At 39.5% G+C, this 24,086-nt stretch overlaps 1 protein-coding gene across 1 annotated transcript in view; it reads right to left on the bottom strand.

Moving 5' to 3' along the window:
- The window catches only part of si:ch211-186j3.6 (neural-cadherin), a 556,420-nt gene that overhangs the window by 49,344 nt on the left and 482,990 nt on the right, over positions 1 to 24,086 (bottom strand). The window contains exon 29 of the mRNA XM_060911426.1: positions 11,532 to 11,796. Within this exon, the coding sequence (XP_060767409.1) occupies positions 11,532 to 11,796 (265 nt within the window). The remainder of the gene's footprint in view (positions 1 to 11,531; positions 11,797 to 24,086) is intronic.

Raw genomic sequence — 24,086 nt, 5'->3', positions numbered from 1 at the left:
GTCACCAACAACACCAACAGATACTGGCAAGAGTGTATAGATGAGGCGAGGCGCATAAGGCTTCAGAAATTCTCGTAATTCGTAATTATTCTTCTTCCGGGTTTGCAGTGTTTACAGATCCCAGCGTGCTCGCGGGGCGTGTGTGGGCATGTGAGGACACTCCTCCTCACCAATCAGTGCACAGGGGAGTGTCTGCTCACGCCCCCAGCCTCACTCAGCTCGGTTTGGCTCGCTTCAGCCCCACTCCAAAACCGTGCGAGTTTTGGGTGCTAAGCAGGGCTGAAGCGAGCCGAGTCATGCTGTTCTGAGGTAGTCGAAATGCGAGCCATGTCGGGCTGAAGTGAGCTGAAGCGAGCTGAAGTGAGCTGAAAAAGGGTAGTGGAAAAGGGCCATTTGTTACTTTGGTCCCAGCTCTCTGCAGGTCATTCACTAGGTCCCCCCGTGTGGTTCTGGGATTTTTGCTCACCGTTCTTGTGATCATTTTGACCCCACGGGGTGAGATCTTGCGTGGAGCCCCAGATCGAGGGAGATTATCAGTGGTCTTGTATGTCTTCCATTTTCTAAAAATTGCTCCCACAGTTGATTTCTTCACACCAAGCTGCTTACCTATTGCAGATTCAGTCTTCCCAGCCTGGTGCAGGTCTACAATTTTGTTTCTGGTGTCCTTTGACACCTCTTTGGTCTTGGCCATAGTGGAGTTTGGAGTGTGACTGTTTGAGGTTGTGGACAGGTGTCTTTTATACTGATAACGAGTTCAAACAGGTGCCATTAATACAGGTAACGAGTGGAGGACAGAGGAGCCTCTTAAAGAAGTTACAGGTCTGTGAGAGCCAGAAATCTTGCTTGTTTGTAGGTGACCAAATACTTATTTTACCGAGGAATTTACCAATTAATTCATTAAAAATCCTACAATGTGATTTCCTGGATTCTTTCCCCACATTCTTTCTCTCATAGTTGAGGTATACCTATGATGAAAATTACAGGCCTCTCTCATCTTTTTAAGTGGGAGAACTTGCACAATTGGTGGCTGACTAAATACTTTTTTGCCCCACTGTAAGTGGTTATGGATAATGGATGGATGGTTATCTGCAGTGGACAACTATTGGAAGTTTTGATCTTCTGCAGAACATCATGAATATAATTTATAAAGGCACTGGTCATCTAGTCATGTCTTGTTCACATGCACATTAATAATAAGGAATTAACAAAATGAATGAACAGACAGTAGATACACAGGATGGACATGTATTATGTCTTGGGCTATTAAAGATCTGAGATTGAGATTCTCCTTTGGTCAGCCAAAACATGTTTTTTAATATATTTTTTCCCCTTAAGATACAATAAAGTCATTAGACATCAGAGCAGGATACAGAAGTCCTCATATTTTAATCCAAATTAAGAACTTGTAATTCTATGAATATGCAAATTAGTAACATTCCACCTTTACACACATCCCACCCACTCCATTGGCAAACTGTTTAACAGAAGAGAAGCAGCATTTCGCCTGCACTGCATTTGTTTACTGCAACCTGGTTGACTCTTATATTTCATGACACAAAAAAAATTGTGTTCAGTGACTTTTTTAAATTGTAGGATCAGGGGTAGGTTTCACAATAACGTTGCATTTTAGGGCTAAAAAGTGGGTTTAAAGACTCTTAAGCAACGAACGTTGTCTCTGTACATGGTTTTCCCGAACTCACTTGTAAGAAGGTCTATGAGGAGCAACTTTACGAAGAGCATCTTTGCAGTGCGCATCCTTGATATAAGCATTCGTATTTGCTCAAGGCCTTTATACTGTAGTTACTGAAGGCATGAGTAGTTGCTAAATCCAGTTGATGAGGTCACATGGCATTGGTTTTTAATCAAAATCCAATAAAATATAAAGTGCTTAAAGGAGAACTGAAGGAAAATTTTTTATCATCAAAATTCTATTTATCTCATTTTATTAAATATAGGAATGCATTTTTGACAGCTATTTTGTCACTGCTATAGCAAGTGTTTGAAATATGCTATGTAATATATCAGCTCATGTGTCAAAGCGATGGCCATAAATGAGATTCATTGAGATTTGTGCGAGACATCGTAGGATGGTAATAAAATGTACAGCGGAAATTAAAGCGACAAACATCTGCTAACGTTGTCAAAAGACGCGGGCGCCCTCTTTCGAATGCTGACGTAATCAAGCCGGAAGTTTTGTTTGTTTTGATAGCAATCAGGAAAGTTTGAAAAAAGTAGGCAGTAATCGTCATTTAAACTCGTTTTTGTGCAATATTTTGTTTGGAAAACAGTTTTCAAAATGGCGGCACTGACACCTGGCTGACACGTCACGTTTCAAAGTCTAGCACAAGTCTCGTGAAGATCGCGCGGATAAGCGACGCCTGCCGTGGACCAAATTAACTAAATTCAACATGGCTAAAATCCGAATAGGCCGATAAGTATAATATTTAATTGCAATCAGTTGCCAATACGAGTCATGATATAAGGTTACGAAAACTGAAAACGTAATTGAATAACAAGTTAATTAAGAAATAAAGCAAGTTTAAAAATGACTTCAGTTCTCCTTTAAAGTATGTTAATATATCATATCGTTGTTAAGCATTACATATATAAATGTGGTAATTAGTAACTGAAACTATTTTACATTTTTGGAAAATACATTTTTTTTATTCCAAGCGTTTTTTTTTTTAATTAACTCCATTAGGCAAGTGATTATCTAATTTAGTGTCATGAACAGGACACGTTTCTGTGCCTGTAACATTTTGTGTGTGTGTATGTAGGGTATTTTCTGGGACTCTAATGATTTTGGCATGATCTGATTTTGTTGTCAATTTCAACGAATCTAAGCAGTATTTTCCAAGTCATATGCCTTTTTTTGTATTCAGCACAAGTTCAGCTCCAATAATAATCTATGTAGTATGTATGTTATGATTATACTTTAAAAATATAACAGACAAATGAAGATGTAAAAAAAAAAACCCCAAAACCCCCCACAGTTTTAGAACTGTGTTGTGTTGTGTGAAAAAAACATGACCTAACCCATTGCGACGAACCGTTTTGATTACTTGAAGTAATTCTGTTCAGTTTTAGGAATGTATCAAGCACAAAAACTTAAATCTGCTCCATTGATTTGGACAATTAACCAACCATCAAAAAAAAAAAAAATTATGCCCTATTGTTTTGGGATAAAGGGTTGGCAGTGGGAGGGGTATTCAGTGAGAAGGGTAAAAATTTCCATTCCATTCAATGAGAAGAGTGAAAACCCCTCCCACTGCCAACTCTTAATCCCATCAGGTCAAGTGATCAAAACATCACAATGGGTAAGGTAATGATTTTTCACACATTCCAACACAGTTCTAAAACTGCTTTTTACAACAGCTTCATTTATCTGGTGTTTGACTTTATTTTGGCATTTAACTCTATTCAATGTGTCTTGAAATTAACTCGTACTATTTTACTCAGTTCAGAGCCACAACCTGGATAGATCTTAAGAGGCACTTTAAGATGCTTTCAGCCTTAAGAGGCTTTCAGGAAACCCACGCCAGAACATTATCTATTATGATTATGGGATGTAGCAGATACCAGGATAACACATGCAAGTAAGAATGTGTGTTTCAAGGTTATAGTATGATGTCATGACGGAAAGGTGTTGGAAAGACAAAGTGTAATTCGTAATAAACTTTTCTATGAAATATAAATATATAAATTATATCCATGGTATTTGGTGACTCATCGCCATGAAAAATGATCACTGAGGAAAAAAAAAAAATCCAACACGCCTCCTCATCCTCCTCAATATTCTTGCATTGATTAAAAAGAGAGAGAGAGAGAGAGAGAGAAATCTACAGCAGTGTTCTGGAATTTAAATAATGTCTAGACAGAAACAAAGCTGGATTGCTAACCACTGTATTAATCTTCATTAGTGATCTCAGACACCACACACACACTTTGACATATAGTCACATATACACACATGCCCGAATATTTTGAGAAAGATGCTTTAAATGTTCACTTAGACAGACAGACAGACAGACAGACAGACAGAGTGACTATTTCTGCATAAGGATAGTCCAGGCTTGGAGGAGCACTTGTCTTCCGGTCATCATTTCCTTCCATTCTGTGTTTCTTATCATAAATCTTTTCATCTCTCCTAACCTCATCTGTTTCCTGCCAGGTGTTCAGCACGTCCACACATTTGCTCTTCCACTGAAGCTTTCATTTAAGCCTATTATGAATTAATCATCACTAATAAATCTTTCATTACTGCTAATACAATATAGTGTAATCAGACAGAGAAGGATTAAAGTATGATTTTATACAGTAATATGTTGCTGATTCTTTGTAACACAATGCCAGAGAAGTCCAACGCTGAGCAGCCCGAGTTCAGAAAAGAGTAAAATGTCCACTAGCTTTCACTTCAGCAGTTTGAAAAGAAAAAAAAAAGTTTAGTGAAATTATATTTCTCAGGAAAGATGCCCTAATTCTTTGCCAATAGAATGTAAAAAAAAAGGTCTGAAGATTGACTTTGTTATGCTTTGTTGTTCCTAATACTTTTAGAAAAGATATAACTGAGCAAACACCAGGCATTAGTTGTTAAGAGTTAATACTAATAGTCTGATATCTGATCAAATTGAATTTGTGCGTACATATGATAACAATAATATAACCTATCAAAACACTGTCATATCTAGTCACATCTTGTTCATTTATACATTTATAATGAGCAATTAACAAAATGAATGAACACCGTATATACGCAGAATGTACATGTATTATGTTTTGGGCTATTAAAGATTTGAAACTGAGATTTTTCCTTTTATTAGCCAAAATATTTTTTTTTCGCTCCCATCAGAGCAGGATACAGAAGTCTCTATGTTTTAATCCTAATTAATAACTCATATAAATGTGGAAACTGGAAACAATCCAACCTTACATATGTCCCATGCATTGCACTAGTAGTAGACTGGAGAAAAATGTCCACGATCAAGAACTGTAGAACTGTTTTCATAACTGCTGAAGTGGAAAAAAAAAACAAGATAATTTAATAAATTTAGACATTATATTTCTCAGAAAAGCTGCCCTCATTCTATGATGGTGTATTAGGGCTATTGTAGGTTAAAAAAAACAAAGAAAGAAAAAGTACAGAGCTGGTGTGTGTGTGTGTGTGTGTGTGTGTGTAATATTCAGAGAAAATAACCATTGAGATTAAAGTCATAAATGTACCAGAACAAAAACACGGATATTCTTTGACATTGTGTCACATTTATAAGAAAAAAAAGTCACCAATTTATGAGAAACAAAACTCTGGAAAATAGTTTTTTTTTTTTTGTGTGTGTGTGTGTGTGTGTGTAAGTCAAGGATCCACACTGCTTCACTTTTCAAGGTAAGATCCATGTCACACCACAGACATTGCGGCTAAGCTGAGAGTTACAGTACCATTCAAAAGTTTGTACACACTTTCTAATTCAATGGTTTGTCTTTATTTTTTTTTATATAATTAAAAGTCACTAAGGATTTAAGCATCTCCTGAACTTCAAAACATCAGGAAATAACAGAAAATGGCGAGAACGGTGATTTGCGAATCCAAACGAAATAAATCAAAGGAATTTACAAACGTTTCACTAAGCAATCAGTGCAAACTTGAGCATTCTTCAACTTGGCTGCCTTCCATCACAGCAAAATGTTCAAGAGCCACCTTTCTCGTCGTCTTTTGGCAATTAGGTTAACATGGGGCGGCCTTGGGCTGAAGTGCCCTTGAGCAAGGTACCGAACCCCTGACTGCTCCCCGGGTGCTGTAGTATGGCTGCCCACTGCTCTGGGTGTGTGCGCGTGTGTTCACTGCTTCAGATGGGTGAAATGCAGAGGATAAATTTCACTGTGCTCGAGTGTGCATGTGACAAATAAAGGCGGCGGCGGCTTCTTCTTCTTAAAGTAATGATGGATGCCGTTTCTCTTTATTTAGCTGATTGGTTCTTGACATAATATGGATTACTACAGTTGTGGAACAGGGCTATTTACTGTGCTTTTATTATTAACTATTTACTGTTTGATCTCAAAAGCATTAAGAAGGCAAGAAATTACACCAATTAACTTTTGACGAGGCACCTGTTAATTGAAAAGCATTCCAGGTGACTTCCTCATGAAGCTGGTTCAGATAATGCCAATAATGTACAAAAAGTCATCAAGGTGGCTACGCTGAAGAATCTAAAACAGGGCTTTTCAAAGTGTGGGGTGCGCCTCCCCTGGGGGGCGCCAGAGTTCTTCGGGGGGGGCGCAACGTGAGGAAATGGATAGATTTTTAGTACCTAAAGCTACAGTGAGTGAGGAGACAGAGTCTGGGCCAAGCAAAAAAACAGAGCCTCCAGGATGTTGCGATTTGCAACTTCAACGCAAATTCAACCAATCCCCGCGAATTCAGGGCGGTGTTGCAATTATATCCAATCACCGCAACCTTCCCGCAAATTTGACCAATCGTTGGCGTCGTCTTGAGGTGACGTCGACAAACTACCTTCCGCCTTACTTCCGTGTATACGTTCAAGAGAAGCAGCATTCGCGCAGTGTTGCCAGATTGGACGGTTTCAAGTGCATTTTGGCGGGTTTTGAACATATTTTGGGCTGGAAAACGTCAGCAGTATCTGGCAACATTGCATGATGTGCGAGTCAGTGTTTCTGTAGGCTTAAATTCTGTTACTGAAAGTGTGTTATGTTTACAGTGAAGGACTGTGTGCACTTTACATTATTTTTTTACTTAATACAAAAAATTAATGGATGCCAACATTTTTGCCAAAATGATATTTTATTTTCCATTGTTTAGGCAGCTTCAGCATCATACTGTGAGATTCTGTTCAAATTGTTTTTTTTTCTTCTATGAAACCTGAGCCATTTATTTTATTAGTTTATAATTATTGTTTAATTTAGTCTTCAGGAGAGACTGCCTGCACACAGCACTAGTATTAATAGTTTTATTTTCTTACATGAAAGCTGAATCATTTATATTATATTTGAAGGTAACTTCATGTTGTGTTAACTTTTGAACCAACAGGAGCATTTGGATAAGTAAAGCCTATTTTTCTGCGTTTTTGTAGTCCTGGTAATCTTTTATATTGGTAAAGTTGTTTATAGGACCATTTCTCAGTGTCTTTGTTTTTTTAATCAATAGTTTTTCGGTAATAACTTAATATTTAACATATCACTCAATTTTAATCACAAAAAGAGAAAATCGCAACAATTTCTCGCAACTTTCACTTCCTCCCGCAATGTAATCGCAACAAAAACCTAAAAAACACCGCAACTTTCATCGCAATTTTTTGGAAACCCCCGCAACATCAGACATTTTAGCCCGCAACAATCACAAAAAAGGCCCGCAGAATCCTGGGGGACTGAAAAAAGAAGGAAGTATGACCACGATTATTTAAAGTTTGGATTTTCATGGACTGGATCTGAAGATGCTCCACTGCCACAGTGTGTTGTCTGCCAAGAGGTGCTAGCTAATGATGCTATGAGATGTTTAAAATGTGTAAAACAAGATGTTTTAAAAAGCACAGATGTTTAAAATGTGAAAAATAAAAAAATAAAAATGTGCGTGCTGTTGTTTATTTGCTCTCCGAGCGGGGGCTGACTCTCCCACACTTTGAAAACCCCTGATCTAAAATATGAAACATTTATGTTTTAAACACTTTTGTTTCCCACATAATTCCCTATATGTTCAGTGTGTTATTTCATAGTTTTGATTTCTTCAATATTGTTCTCCAATGTAGAAAATAGTCAAAATAAGGAAAAACCTATGAATGAGTAGGGGTGTACAAACTTTTGACTGATACCGTAAAGGAAATGCAGTCTTTCCTCCTTGGTCATGCAATATAAAAGAATAAAGCTATAAGAGATTTTCAGCTACATTTCCCAGAATGTGCTGCAGCCGGAAAGCATGGGATTGTTGCACTTCCTGGAAGTAAAAGGAGATGAATATATAAACTACATTGTTATGTTTATCTGTGTCCTTTTTGTTTTTGCCTTAGCTCTTTATAAATGTATAATTATTGTGCAAGAACAGTTTCCTGTTACTTTCAGTGTGGGGATTCTTCTCACTTGCCCAAATCGCTGTTACTTTGAAATGGTTGAGGGTCTTTGTAGTCAGTGTACTTCACTGGTGAGAGAAAAAAAAAAGCACCCCAAAAAGAACCCTGACAAAGCAAGCAAACAAACAACAACAACAACAACCCCCACTATTTTCTTGAGTTTTGATCGTTGTAAATTTGTGACTTTTTTCTTGTAAATTTGTGACTTTACAATCTTAGAGAGGGGCGGCACGGTGGTGTAGTGGTTAGCGCTGTCGCCTCACAGCAAGAAGGTCCTGGGTTCGAGCCCCGGGGCCGGCGAGGGCCCTTCTGTGTGGAGTTTGGATGTTCTCCCCGTGTCCGCGTGGGTTTCCTCCGGGTGCTCCGGTTTCCCCCACAGTCCAAAGACATGCAGGTTAGGTTAACTGGTGACTCTAAATTGACCGTAGGTGTGAATGTGAGTGTGAATGGTTGTCTGTGTCTATGTGTCAGCCCTGTGATGACCTGGCGACTTGTCCAGGGTGTACCCCGCCTTTCGCCCATAGTCAGCTGGGATAGGCTCCAGCTTGCCTGCGACCCTGTAGAACAGGATAAAGCGGCTAGAGATAATGATGATGATGATGACAATCTTAGAGAATATTTGAATTTTTTCTTGTAAATTTACAACTTTAATCTCAGGAATTTAGATTGTTTTTCTCAGAGTATTACCTCCCCAGCGCCATACATTTATTTTTACCTACAATGGCTCTAACTTTTTAAAAATTTTTATTGATTTATTCTTATTGACACTTTATTGGGCGGCACAGTGGTTAGCACTGTCACATCACAGCAAGAAGGTTCTGGGTTTGAGCCCAGTGGCTGAAGGGGGCCTTTCTGTGTGGAGTTTGCATGTTCTCCCTGTGTCTGCATGGGTTTCCTCCGGGTGCTCTGGTTTCCTCCAAAGACATGCAGGTTGGGCTAATTGGTGGCTCTAAATTGACCGTAGGTGTGAATGTGAGTGTGAATGGTCATTTGTCTCTGTGTGTCAGCCCTGCAATGACCCGGCGACTTGTCCAGGGTGTACCCCGCCTCTCGCCCATAGTCAGCTGGGATAGGCTCCAGCTTGCCTGCGACCCTGTACAAGCTACAGATAATGGATGGATAAATGAATAATACTTTATTGTTTCTTAACCTGATTCAAAAAATTGACTCAAACTTTCAAACCCTGCTCCATATTAACAATGTCAATCAAAATAATTTTGGTTACAAAAGAAATAGTCTCATTTTAAAAGCCTTAAGGGTGAGGTGAGCTCCACCATCAAGGATTTGATTAAACTAAATTGAAGCTTATCAAGGATTTGTGGAGCCATTTCTTGAGGATTTGTTTCATTTGAGTTCAGTTACAACACTCAATTTTTAACCTGGTTGAATAAAGCAGTGATTAAAACACAAACCTCCAGATTGAAATCTTTACCTGTGATTAACTCTGACAGCCCATAATGGATTTGCGAGCTTGGACAAGAAAACGGCATCAGTCTTACTCCTGAGATTAATCATTCTTAATACTTTTTTACTTCAACATTGACAGGAAACTATTTTAAATCTGTCTTTGCGTTTCTGTAATCCATCTAAGGCTACATCCACACGACAACGGCAACGAGATTTTTTTTTTTTTAAAATATCGCGTCCACATGGGCAATGGATCAGTAAAATATCAGGTTCATATGGCAACGCAACGCTTGCTGAAAACGATGCAATACACATGCCACACCTCTACGTGCGCTGTAAGACGGTCCCATCGGAGACACCAGAACAATAGAAGAAGTAGACGCATGCGCATAAACCCCTTCTTCTGTAGCATCAGCCACATAAAGTTTTGATTATTAATCAGTAGCGTAAAATGAAAGACGCGGAAAGAGGAATGAATGGGGGTAGATGGAAGCCGGTACGCCAACATTCTGATATCCTCCAGAATTCTTTAATGGTCCGGAATAAATTGAATGCTACACGTTGATGGATTACTTTGTTCTTCTACGCCCTTTTTGAGGAATGTATTGTCGGACTTAAACCAACATCTGAAGAGGTGAGATCGCTCCTTTTTTTTCCCCTATGTTTGCTGGCGGGATTGTTTTTGTTTTTGGAAAGCGCACGGGCGGTGCGCGGTTTGGTACTGCTTCTGCAGTGTTTGGACTAAAGACTCTGCCCTAAGGGCTATTCTCTCTCTCTCTCTCTCTCTCTTTGCACCATTACACAATAAATATTCACAGTGAAAATATTTTGTAAGCGCGTTTCATGAACCAAGTTATAGGATTTGTTGACAACTCGCATCGAGTTCGTTACACTTCTACCCGGCGTGAAGCACTGACAGTCATGTGGTTGTGACGTCATCATAAACAAATCCGTTCTACTCATCCAGACGACTTCGCAACGGCGCCGTTGCCAGATTTTTCCACTCTGGAACCCGTTCTCAAAAGATTTCGTTTTGGGGCACCCAAAACGCCGGTGCCGTGTGGACGCCAGGCCGAAATGATAAACAATTTTATCAGATTCACCTGAATCCGTTGCCGTGTGGACAGGGCCTAATACGTACAAGTTTCGGAAATGTAAATCACCTCAGGTTTGTGCAAAGTTAGAATGAATCCTTAACTGAAATGTGAATCAGAGTGTCAACAGAAAGAGGAATAAAATTAAAGTAAAACTAAAGCCAGGATTTAACAGGGGCTTATATACAATCCTTGCTATTTTAAATCATGATTTACACTTTGCCGCAACTGGATTAAAATATAAACTTTGATTTAATCCTGGTTCAAGACTACACTGTTAGCATAGAAAGGGTTTTTGTGTATTAAAATAACCCAGGCAAGATCAGAAAATCTACATAATGAAGCTAAATCTAACTAGCAAAAGGCTTAGATCTCGATCACTTTGATAAGGAACTTTTAGCACACAACAGTTTGTGGAGACCTGACCATCACACTGATGTGTTTTTTGAACACCCCATTCCACAGTTAATCCCCCATTTGCTGTAATAATAACCTCCTCTCTTTTGGGAAGGTTTTCTGATATATATTTTTTAATGAAAATTGTCATGTTGGAAGCCATTAATTCCAGTGAAAGGAAATTGTAATGCTACAGTATACAAATACATCCTATACAATTGTGTGCTTCCAGCTTTGTGGGAACAATTTGGGGAAGAACCATCTAAGAGTATGACGGTCAAGTGTCCACATACTTTTGGTGATATAGTGTATACTATATTTAGCTTACAAAAATAAGCTAAAAAGAACATCCTCAAGTTTTTCCTTCCTTTAATAAAGCATTCATTTAGAGTCCCATTAGATGTAAAGTGAGCAGCTAATAAGTCCTTAATAAAATAGATTTAAGCTGCTGGAGCAGCAGGTCAATATTTTACACAATTAAGTGCAACCCGGCATCAAAGCAAAGCCATCAAAAACAAAATAACTGTGTTTTAACCAAGGTTTTCTTTTTTTTCCCTTTTACCTTGGAAGCTCTTGTTGTGTCCAGTTGGGAACGAGTTTCCCAGCATGACCAAGGAGGGGTCAATAATGATCTCCCGGCTGCGTCCAGGCAACCCTGTGACCTCCCTTCGTCCACCACCACCATCTACACTCAGAGTCATCTCATTATCATGGCGCTCCAGATGAACTTCGTGCCACTCGCCATTGTCCAGGCGATGAGAGAGCATTGTCAGGTTGAAGTCTCCATCTCCGAGGTTGTAGAAGACAGCTAACAAGCCTTGAAATATCTGCAAGAAATAAAAAAAAAGGTATGTTAAACAATTTAAAATGTTTCCCATAAGCATACTTGCTGTTACTTTCAGGAAAAGGGAAAAATAAACATTTCAGGTCAAAGGATGTTATACCAATACGAAGCCTTGGTTGGTGGTGAAACGAGAAAGATATGAAGAAAAACACAGAGGGGAACAGAGAGCAGAGATGAAGGAAGAGGCTTAGCACGTATTGCACCAGGAAGCCATGGGAGATGGTTATAATCAGGCAAAGAAGAGATCTGATAAAGCCCTGCCCCACACTGACGGAATTAAACATACCACCCCTTTAATTGGAAACTCTGGGACCCAGGAGTTCAATAGACTGTCAATTTAGTCTGGCTCTGCCTACTCACGCTGCAAAATGCAATCTCTGTTGAATATTCTACATTTACAGCGATGGAGAGAATTAAGAGATCACTTTTATGGGTGACCACCATTAAAAGGGGCCTCAATTTTTTTTCCATAGCTGTATATCAGGGTTTTTTTTAAATTTATACTATAGCTCGACTGTGAAAATGATGGACATACTCAAAAATCTTTCATTACAACACCCGAAATGAAGCAACTTTTATGATTATGTTAGGATTACTGTTTTACCTAGCCTGGGACTACAGACAAAAACTAGTATTTTGGCTAATTCTGGCATATTTATAATAATGTCTATGAATGTGCATTGTTCCTGAGAAATAAACAAAAAAGAACTCCTGTAAGATCTAAAAAAAAACCCCACTGTTATTAAAATTTGTTTCATATATCAATAGAGTAGCCCATGCAGTGCTCTGCAAAATTTACAGTACTAAGTGGTACTAAATGACCTTACTGTGTGACTACAGTAGAGGTGTTATGCTTTGAAATGTTCACAGTCTGATAGTCTAAAATATCACAGGTTTAATGGACCATTTAAATACACACGAGACCATTGTGAAAAGGCAAAGAAAAATTGCACAAAATATACAATTTGTACAAAACCCCCCACAAATGTATAATAATTCTTCTTTGAACTCTTTTAGGCCTTACAGCTTTTTGGAAAATAATTTCTTTATTGTTTAATCCATCATATCGTAATAAATCAAAAGATATATTTTATGTTATTTTATTTTTCAGTATAAACAATAACTTTTCAATATAGGTGGCATGGTGGTGCAGTGGTGAGCACTGTTGCCTCACAGCAAGAAGGTTCTGAGTTTGAGCCTTTCTGTGTGGAGTTTGCATGTTCTCCCCATATCTGTGTGGGTTTCCTCTGGGTGCTCTGGTTTCCCTCACCGTCCAAAGACATGCAGCTTAGGTAAAAAATACCCAGCCACTGGGGTTGTACAAGTCAGTACTTTGTGCCAGTCCCAGGCCTGGATAGATTGAGGAGGGTTGCATCAGGAATGATATCTGGTGTTAAAAAGAGTGCTCTGAGAGCACAATATTCCCCGCTGGCAACTAGGCCATAACTCTGGTAAAATGCAACTGAATTGAATGAAACTGCAATATGCCTATTACCTACATATAACAAAGAACCCTGTCAAGTTTCATGAATTTCCTCCAAAAATTGTGAGAGGAGTTGATTTCAGGAGGTGAGTACCCTTCCTGGGACGGATGGATGGACATCGCCACGACATAATCGACATAATCCCTCTTCGGGCCTTTCGGCCAGCAGGGGATAATAAAAATTGTGAGGGAAGTTGATTTCGGCGGCACGGTGGTGTAGTGGTTAGCGCTGTCGCCTCACAGCAAGAAGGTCCTGGGTTCGATCCCCGTGGCCGGCGAGGGCCTTTCTGTGTGGAGTTTGCATGTTCTCCCCGTGTCCGCGTGGGTTTCCTCCGGGTGCTCCAGTTTCCCCCACAGTCCAAAGACATGCAGGTTAGGTTAACTAGTGACTCTAAATTGACCGTAGGTGTGAATGTGAGTGTGAATGGTTGTCTGTGTCTATGTGTCAGCCCTGTGATGACCTGGCGACTTGTCCAGGGTGTACCCCGCCTTTCGCCCGTAGTCAGCTGGGATAGGCTCCAGCTTGCCTGCGACCCTGTAGAAGGATAAAGCAGCTAGAGATAATGAGATGAGATGATAAGTTGATTTCAGAAAGCAAGCACACCTTGATGAAATTGCCAAAGTACAAGTTTGTTAATAACCAAGGGCATAACTCTGGTAAAATTCGCCCAAATTAAACGAAATTTCAAGATGCGTATAACTGTCATATAACAAAGCCTTTTGCCAAGTTTGGTGAAATTCCTCCACAAATTGTAAGAGGATTCGATTTCAGAAGAACGTACACCCTCATGAAATTGTCAAAGTACAAGTTATTTAATCAAGGGTCAAAACTCTGGGAAAAAATTCACAAACAAAATTAAATCGCAATATGCGTATTACCGTCATATAACAAGGCCTTTTGCCAAGCTTCGAGAAATTCGTCCAAAAATTGTGAGAGGAGTTGATGTCAGAAGGCGAGCACACCGTCATGAAATTGTGAAAGTAAAAGGTTGTTAATCAAGGGCCACAACTCTGGTCAAATGCGACTGAATTGAACAAAATAACAAAATGCGTACTACTGACATATAACGACACCTTTTGCCAGGTTTCGTGAAATTCCTCCAAAAATTGTAAGAGGAGTTGATTTCAGAAGGAAAACACGCTCTCATGAAATTGTCAAAGTATAATTTTGTTAATCAAGGGCTGTAACTCTTGGAAAATGTGACCCAATTTAACGGAATTACAATATGCGTATTACCGACATATAACAAAGAATCCTGCCAAATTTCGTGAAATTCCTCCAAAAATTGTGAGAGGAGTTGATGTCAGAATGCGAGCACCCTTCCCAGGATGGACGGACGGACGGACATCGCCACGACATAATCCCCCTTTGGTCCTTTTGGCCAGCGGGGGATAAAAACTACACCAAATCAAATAACTGGATAATGATGATCTGCTGTGGCGACCCCTAACAGGAGCGGCTGAAAGATGATGTTATTTTTCAGGATAAAAACTAACACGAATACAGCATTCTTTAATATTTTGGGAGTTTTCTCTGTAATATCCTTCTAAATAAGGAGTTCAAGTTTCATAAATGTAAGTCAGTTAGAAGTTTGTAGCATCAGAGTCCTGTTCTTGGCTGACAGGAGTGGGATCCGATGTGGTCTGTTGTAGCTCATCTGTCTAAAGTTTCAGTGCAGTGTGCATTCTAAGAAGCTTTTCTGCTCACCACGGTTGTAAAGAGTGTTTACTTGCGTTTCTGTACATTTCCATTCTCCTCCAACCTCTATCATGAACAAGAACCGTCTGCTCATAGAATGGCTGCTCATTGAACGTTTGTTTTTTCCCCTCCATTCTCTGTACTTTACAGATTGTTGTGTGTGAAATTTTCCAGACGATCAGCAGTTTCTGAAATACTCAAACCAACCTGTCTTGCACCAACAACCTGTTCTCTTTCAACTTTATTTATTTTATGAAGAAACACAATAGTACTGTTCATGAATAGTATGAATAATAAGGTAATAAAGTTCAGAAACCTGCCAGCAAAAGTTTCAGCCTTCCGAGAATTTCAGATGTTTTTAACAAAGTGTTATAGGCTAACAGGAGAAAAGGATGTGGTTGTTTGTGCATGCATATGAGTGTACAAGCTCTCCTTATGTGTAACTAACCATTCATTTCATTTTCTGAAGCCTTCCACAAAAGTCCCAGAGTGCATAATTTACCCTCCTGCATTTAAAATGCTCGCTCTGTCATGACATGAGCACCGGCGCTAAACGAAACAGCCAAGCCAGGAAACATTGAGGTTTTCTCCCATTAAAATAAAACAAACGAATAAGAATACAATATTGAAATAAGCATTAACAAGGATGACCTTCATGAAATGTACGTTTCCCTACTTTCCTGAACTTCTTTACACACACACACACTTGTCAACCTTCTCGGCTTTGTTTATATAAAGTGAGCTTTAACTTCAAGGTCTGCTCATTAATTAACTATTAATTCTATTATTAATATACAGGTACCTGTATATTTCTAGCCCTTAGCAGGCACACATTCTCCTTATGAGTCTTAGTGCACTCTTCAAAGGTCCACAATTTCCCCCCAATTAAAGATGTAGTGAAGTATACTTGCTTTCTTGCCTTGCATGGTACAGGGATGATCTCGGACTTTCCCCACTGAGACCCAGTATGCCTTTGAACGCACCTCCAGAATTTCTCTACTACTACTACTACTACTGTAGCTTCTTTGTACTGAAGAACATGGGAATCACTGGGTTATACATCGGCAGCTCTCTCTCTCTCTCATATACAAGGTTGTATAGGCTCCAGCTTGCCTGCGACCCTGTACAGGATAAGCGGCTACAGATAATGGCTGGATATAAAGTTTGTGAACCTCAGCTGGACAGATCTTCAAAATCTTAGATCTGTTTTCTTTTGTTTTGCTCTTTCAGATCAAGACAGTTCACTGCTTGTTATCTGAAAGGACTGAAAGACTATCCAATTGGTATCCTGTATTTTTCCCCCCCATCTAATCACACAACTCAACTTTCACAAACAAACAAACAAACCCCAATTAGCAACAACAAACGAGACTTTTTTGGTCTTGTATGCACAACCGTGCAGCAATTTGTTTCCCAGACTGGATGCCGACTTCAACCCATTTAATTATACACACCATTTTCAGAACACAGGAGCCTGTTTTGCTTGTCGCTTCCTCTCATCTTGACGCAGAGATGATAATGTAAGGCCACCTTGCTGGAAATTCCTGCTGAGCCTCGCTGGTGATAATCCAATAGAAGAAGTGAATGCTAAATAGGCAGCATCGCATCACATCAATTAGCACTGTTGCTAGAGTAATTGACAGGAGAGCAGCGGGGGAGAAACCTAGCTCTGCATGGGAGATGAGTGCGGAATCATTTTTCAGGATCGAAGCCTCATAAAATAGACGGGACACGGAGCCATGAGGCTTCATATGAGTCACATTAGGCTATCACAGGAGAAAATGTATGATATTTCACAGATTGCTGGAAAGATTATTATAATCCATGCTTTAAATAAATCATTGCAGATGCGTGTTCATCAGACGAAGAGAGATGAACAAAAGCTACACAGATACAGCACTAATCAGTGATTAAATGTCTCATCTTCAGGCAGGTGTTGCATAAATAACTAACTAAAAAAAAAATCTAACCACACAAGCCTCAGAATAGCATGTATTCTAAGTGTCCATCAGTCAAAGGCACATTAATGCCCCTGTGATTCAAGGCAAACACATCATTCCAACATTATACCGCTGTGGTGACAATGTTCTTGGAGATTAGCAGATGGGCTGCTGCTGCAACATGCACAGGGAGCTAATCTTTAAGTCTTGCCAATTACCGCTACTCAAACACTGCATTAACACTAACAGTGGGCATTTAAGGAAAAAAAAAAGTATGACAGAAAACAAAACAAAAAAAATCCAGCAAATTAGATCAAACAGCCTTGTGCGACGCAAGCTGCCTCAATGGCACTCACGCCAGTACTGAAAAACAGCAGAGGAACATACAACCCTAATTCCCGAACAGTTGGGATGCTATTTAAAACATAACTAAAAACAGAATGCAATGATTTGCAAATCATGGAAACCCTATATTTCATTGAAAATAGTACAAAGACAACATATCAAATGGTGAAACTGAGAAATTTTATTGTTGTTTGAAAAATATATGCTCATTTTGAATTGGATGCCAGCAAGACGTTTTAAAAAAAGTTGGGGCAGGGGCATGTTTACCATTGTGTTGCCTCACCTCTACATTTAACAACACTCTGTAAACATTGGGCACTGAGGAGATCAATTGCTGTAGTTTCGAAAGTGAAATTTTGTCCCATTTTTGCCTGATCTACAATTTCAGTTGCTCAACAGTTCAGGGTCTCCTTTGTTATATTTTGCTCTTCATAATGAGGCAAATGTTTTAAATGGGAGACAGGTCTGGACTGCAAGCAGGCCAGTTTAGCACCTGTACTCTCACTCTGGAGCCATGCAGTTTTAATATGTGCAGAATGTGGTTTGGCACTGTCTCGCTGAAATAAGCAAGGCCTTCCTTGAAAAAATAAACAAATATCACCTGGATGGCAGCATAACCATCAGCTCCGAAACCTCTAAAGCTATTGGCACCCTTTGTAAAGATTAGTAAAAAGGGTTAGAAACCAAAAACTCCAAAACCTGTATACTGTATGTTATTCAACATTAATTGTGCCTTCCCAGGTCTGCAAGCTACCCATGCCATGTGCATTATTACACCGTACCATCACAGATGCTGGCTTTTGAACTGTGTGCCGATAAGCTGGATGGTCCCTCTCCTCTTTAGCCCAGAGGACGCGGTGTGCAGATTTCCAAAAAAAAAAAACCCAACAACCCAATAATAATTTTGATTCGTCAGACCACAGGACAGTTTTCCACTTTGCTTCAGTCTATCGTAAATGAGCTCGAGTCTAGAGAAGGTGGCAGTGTTTCTGGATATTGTTTATATAGGGTTTTAACTTGCATTTTTGGATGCAGTAATGAACCGTTTTCACAGACGATGGTTTTCTGAAGTGTTCCCGAGTCCATGCAGCGATTTCTCCTACAGAATTGTGTTTGTTTTTAATGCAGTGTCTCCTGAGGGCCTGAAGATAACAGGCATCCAATGTCAGTTTTCAGCCTTGTCTCTTGCATACAGAGATTTCTCCAGATTCTCTGAATCTTTTAATGATATTATGGACCATAGATATTGTGATTCCCAAATTCTTTGCGATTTTACATGAAGGAATGTTATTCTTAAATTGTTGCACTATTTTCCAGAGCATCGAACCCCTCCACTTCTTTACTTCTGAGAGACTCCACCTCTCTGGGATGCTCTTTTTATACCCAATCATATTACGGACTTGTTGCCAATGAACCTAATTAGTTTCTTTTAACACAACATTTCCAGTTTTTTGTTGCCTGTGTCCCAACTTTTTTGAAACATTTTGCTGGCACTAAATTCAAAATGAGCACATATTTAAACAAACAAACAAGCAAGCAAACAAACAAACAAACAAAGATTTCTCAGTTTCAATATTTGATATGTTGTCTTTGTACTACTTTCAATGAAATACAGGGTTTCCATGATTTTCAAATCATGGCATTCTATTTTTATTTGCATTTTGAACAGCATCCCAACTTTTCTGGAATTGAGGTTATACACAGAATGGGATTAAAAAAAAAAACCCAACCAAACAAGAACAAAATAAGAGGAAAAGAAAGCAAGCTGCGCACAGCTGGAGATGAGAAAAAGTCCCCACTCAATAATAAATATGGTGGACACAATGACAGGGAGATTGCGAGATTGAGAGATGGGGATACAGAGGTGGTGTTTGAGGAAAATGAAGGGATAGATAGTTGCAAAGTGAGAAAAAGCACAAGAAAGGGTTAGAGAGAGCCAGAGAGAGACAGGCAGACATACAGGATGCAATAGAGGAAGATGAAGAACTAAATCCTTTGCTTCCTATAGTATCTAATAAGCAGCAGTGTTTCCTAAGCACAAGTTTCCCAGTTTGTTTTGTCAAGTAAAAGCAATCATTTAAGTAAATACTCTGGAAATAACTGAAATACAGCTTCAAATTTGTCTCAATTTAAAGTAAAGCATTAACTCTCAAACTGACTATTTAAAGCATGAAAGTAAAAGTTACAAAAGTTCAGAAAAAAAATGTTGACGTGCTAAATCATTATTTTGGCTTAATATCTTTGTTTTTTCAAAATATTACACTGACTAGCCATTTTAATAGGAACTTGTTCCTGATTCTAAAGATTCCTGTTCTTGGCTGCAGGACTGGAACCCAATGCTGTTGCATGCTGAGATGCTTTTTTGCTCACCACGGTTGTAAAGTGTGTTTATACGAGTTGCTATATCCTTCCTGGCAGCTCGAACCAATCTGGCCATTTTCCTCTGACCTCTCTTATCAACAAGACGTTTCCACCCACAGAATTGTTGCTCACTCAGTGTTTTTTGTTTTTCACTCCATTCTGTGCAAACTCCACCCATGTTTACATTAGACCGTATCAGCGGATCATCAGATTAACGTTTTTAAAACGATTAGTGTGCACACAGCAACACCAATACACGATTTGCGTGCACACAGCAACGCCAATACACGGATACGCTCGGCTCCGCAGGAATCCTGCGCTCCAAATCACTCCGCCCTGAACAGCGAGTGCCCTCTGGAGGGTGCGCACTCCGGCCCTGCGCATCTCACACAGCGCGCGAGTGAAGTGCACAAGCCACGATTCGGGACTGAGCCGCTGTGTGTGTGATCCCAGCGCATATCACTTACTACTTGCAAGTGTAAGGATGGCAAGCCTAAAGACAATCATACTGTAACTACACAATGGGCAGTATTTGCATCAGTATTTGCAGTATTTTCATACTTTTATACTCTTTAATGAAAGGTGATACAAGGCGGAAGTCCGCGCCGTTTTTCAGCAGTCGCGTCACATGACCAACGCCAGCGAATCAGGAAGGTGGATGTCACAGTGACGTTGTCCAATGAGACGCCAGCTAGAGCTCAGCACAGCGTATCCGCGTATTCTGAATGTTTACACAGCACCGGACCAGACACGATCTGGATTGAATACGTGGACGCTGGCGGATTCCCGTTTCCCGGCGTTTCCAGGCGGTTTAATGTAAACGGACAGTGCATCCGCGAAGAAAATGAGACAGATACGGTCTAATGTAAACGTAGCCTCCATGTTTGAAGTGAACATTAACTGATGCTCTTGATTTGTATCTGCATGCTTTGATGCATTGTGCTGCTGTCAAGGGATCGGCTGATTAGAGCACTGCAGAAAACAGCAGGTGGATGGGTGCTCCTAATAAAGTGGCTGGTGAGTGTACCTTGTATGAAGGTTCAATTAGTGGTCTGACGGTGCTGATAGGGATATTAATATATTGGATTGCAGGTTATTGTGTTATCGTATAAGTACCGGTAAATACGTCAAATTACAGCTGTGTGTTTGGAGTCAAAACCCTGACCGTTTCAGTGAATGAATTAGATATGTGTGTCAAATGAATTCCAGTAAACAAGGCTGGCTTATCGTTTAGGAGACAGCATAACATTGACATGCAACATAAAGTACTATTCAATACGTTTGTCTTAGGGAGAGATTGTGGGGTTTTAAACATCTTGTTATTTCAACTTGATATTATGCCAAATTTAAGAGATAATGGCGCAGAAATAACTGGATGAAAAAGTTCAGAATAAAATGGTAGCATGAATTTTAGAGTAAGAAATTCATGAGATATTAAGACAAATCATAGCAAATCAAGTGAAAATAATAACATAATATCTTAAAATAAATTAGGAACACTATACGAATGAACAATTAATTATTCGCTGAAGGTGAAGTGAACATTGGTGAATAACAACCCAGATGAAGTTGAGGTCATTCACCGATATTCACTGAGCCTGAGGCAGATAATTGTTTTAGTATAAATACACCGGTGAGTCTTTTAAAAAAAATAATTTAAAACTTCAGAAGCGGCATGCAAATGTAATAAAGGCACTTTATCACATTTGTCGCTTATCTATGCTGAGTCAAATTAAACGCTTTGCTTTGAAATCGATAAAATAAATCACAATCCCATCTTACCTTTGAATAGTTTGAGACCAAACTTTAGTGCTTTTCGGAACAGCGTTTTCTTTCATCATTTGTAATTCTTCTTCCTCACTCAAGTTATTTATATTCAAGTAATCTACTTATAATAGAAGCAAGTTATTTATGATCATGCTATCCGTCATCACCCAAATGAGGATGGGTTCCCTTAGGAGTCTGGTTCCTCTCGAGGTTTCTTCCTCGTGTTGTCTGAGGGAGTTTTTCCTTGCCACCGTCGCCATGGGCTTGCTCATGAGGGATAAATTAGGGATAAAATTAGCTCATGTTTAAAGTCTTTAATTTGCTGTAAAACTGCTTTGCGACAATGTCTGTTGTTAAAAGCGTGATACAAATAAACTTGACTTATGGTGACAAAGCCGTTGGTCACCATTTTGTTGAGTCAGTCGAGGTGATCGAGAAATATTCTTTTAAGTTCATTTCTTAAGACACGTATTTTTAAGTATGTTACCTCGCTTGTTGACAGTTTCGGCGAACACTTCCGCCTTCTTCAAAACAGTCACCAGATGTCGAGTGGTGACGTGCCTTATCAGCTGATGTTACTCTATGGAGGCGTGAACGTCCCGCCCAATTTGACAGGTAGTCCACACCTCCTGCTGTCAGGTCGCTGCCCCAGGACTGCGCTCCAGGTATGTGACAGCGCGTACGCTCCCTCATCCCGGTTCATGGTCCTCTGCGCCCGCTTACGTATCTCCACTGCCTCCAAAATCCAACGCTGATATCTATTCTCTTCAGCGCGAATGACTCTGGCCTCTTCCCAATTCATAATATGATTTTGTCGTTTGCAGTGGTCTGAAATGGCTGATTTTAAGTTTTCTTGGCTTGCTTTTTCTTTTTCGGATCTTGTGAGTCTTTTTATTGTTTCTTTTTCACATTCTAATTGGTGTTCTTTCCTGCGAGTGTGGAAGCATCTGCCCGTTTCACCAACATAGACTTTATTGCATGAACGGCAAGGGATTTCCTGACAGAAGGAGGCATGGACTACCTGTCAAATTGGGCGGGACGTTCACGCCTCCATAGAGTAACATCAGCTGATAAGGCACGTCACCACTCGACATCTGGTGACTGTTTTGAAGAAGGCGGAAGTGTTCGCCGAAACTGTCAACAAGCGAGGTAACATACTTAAAAATACGTGTCTTAAGAAACGAACTTAAAAGAATAGTTATAATTATCAGACATAATGAATTTTCACTACATGATCGAGAAATAGTCCAAATTTCTCGACCAATCAGCGTGCACGATTTTCTATAACAACCTGTATGTTTATACTAATACTGATTAATATAATTAGTAATACTATATTAATACTCTCAAAACAGCCTTAAATCTTAGTAGATGTTGGAAACTTTCCTTTAAGATTCTGGTCCATGTGGACATGATTGCATCACAGAATTCCTGCAGATTTTTCAGGTGCACTTTCATGCTGTGAATCTCCTGTTCAACCACATCCCAAACGTGTTCCACTGGACTGGGAAAGCCACTGAACCCACTGTCATGTTCATGAAACCAGTTTGACGTGACCTTTACTTTGCGACATGGTGCATGATCATTCTGGAAGTAGCCATTAGAAGATGGGTAAATTATGGTAATGAAGACAGGCACATGGTCAGCAATGATACTCAAATAATCTGTGGCATTCAAGCGATAATTGATTGGTCCCAAATAAACCAATCATGGGGCCCAAATAAAGTGTATCAAGAAACCATTCCCCACATCATTACACCATCTCCACCAGCCTAGACTGTTGACACAAGGCAGGTTAGGTCCATGGATTCATGCTGTTGGCACCAAATTTTGACCCTACCATCCGTGTCCCTCACCAGAACTTGAGATTTATCAGATCAGGCAACATTTTTCCAGTGTTCAGCTGTCTAGCTTTGGTGAGTGAGCCTGTGTCCACTACAGCCTCAGCTCTCTGTTCTGGACTGACAGAAGTGGAACCCGCTATGGTCTTTTGCTGTTGTAGCTGATCTGCCTCAAGCTTCAACTTACTGTGCATTCTGAGCTGCCTGAATCTACTCATCTACAGGAAGTGAACGAAGCATGCTGTGCATTTTGGGTTGCAGTACTTTTTGAAATGTGAGCTGCTAAACAGAGCCTCAAGGTGCAAACTGAGACAAAGGACAGAGTTGAGGAGTGACAGCTGCAGAAATGCGATGTGTTCTGGATATTTGTACCAACAAACAAAAAGACAAGATAAACACAGTGCAATACACAAAATGCTTTAAAGTTATTTACATCATTATCTAACCATTTACTGAGCAGCAGCTATTTGTTCTTCATGCTTAGGTGATTTCTGTGATTTCAGTCCATTTCTGTATGAATGAAAATGTCTTCTGAGGACATTTTCAGCCTTGCACTCGCCTCAGTAAGCATTTGTTTCTTTTTTTATTCCTTTTTTGTTTATTTAATTACAACCCCGAGTCCAAAAAAGTTGGGACAAAGTACAAATTGTAAATAAAAACGGAATGCAATGATGTGGAAGTTTCAAAATTCCATATTTTATTCAGAATAGAACATAGATGACATATCAAATGTTTAAACTGAGAAAATGTATCATTTAAAGAGAAAAATTAGGTGATTTTAAATTTCATGACAACAACACATCTCAAAAAAGTTGGGACAAGACCATGTTTACCACT

Source organism: Neoarius graeffei, chromosome 27 (assembly GCF_027579695.1).
Source record: "Neoarius graeffei isolate fNeoGra1 chromosome 27, fNeoGra1.pri, whole genome shotgun sequence".
NCBI lineage: Eukaryota > Metazoa > Chordata > Actinopteri > Siluriformes > Ariidae > Neoarius > Neoarius graeffei.
Note: the sequence above shows the minus strand (reverse complement) of the source record. Positions and strands in the feature narration are given on the sequence as shown.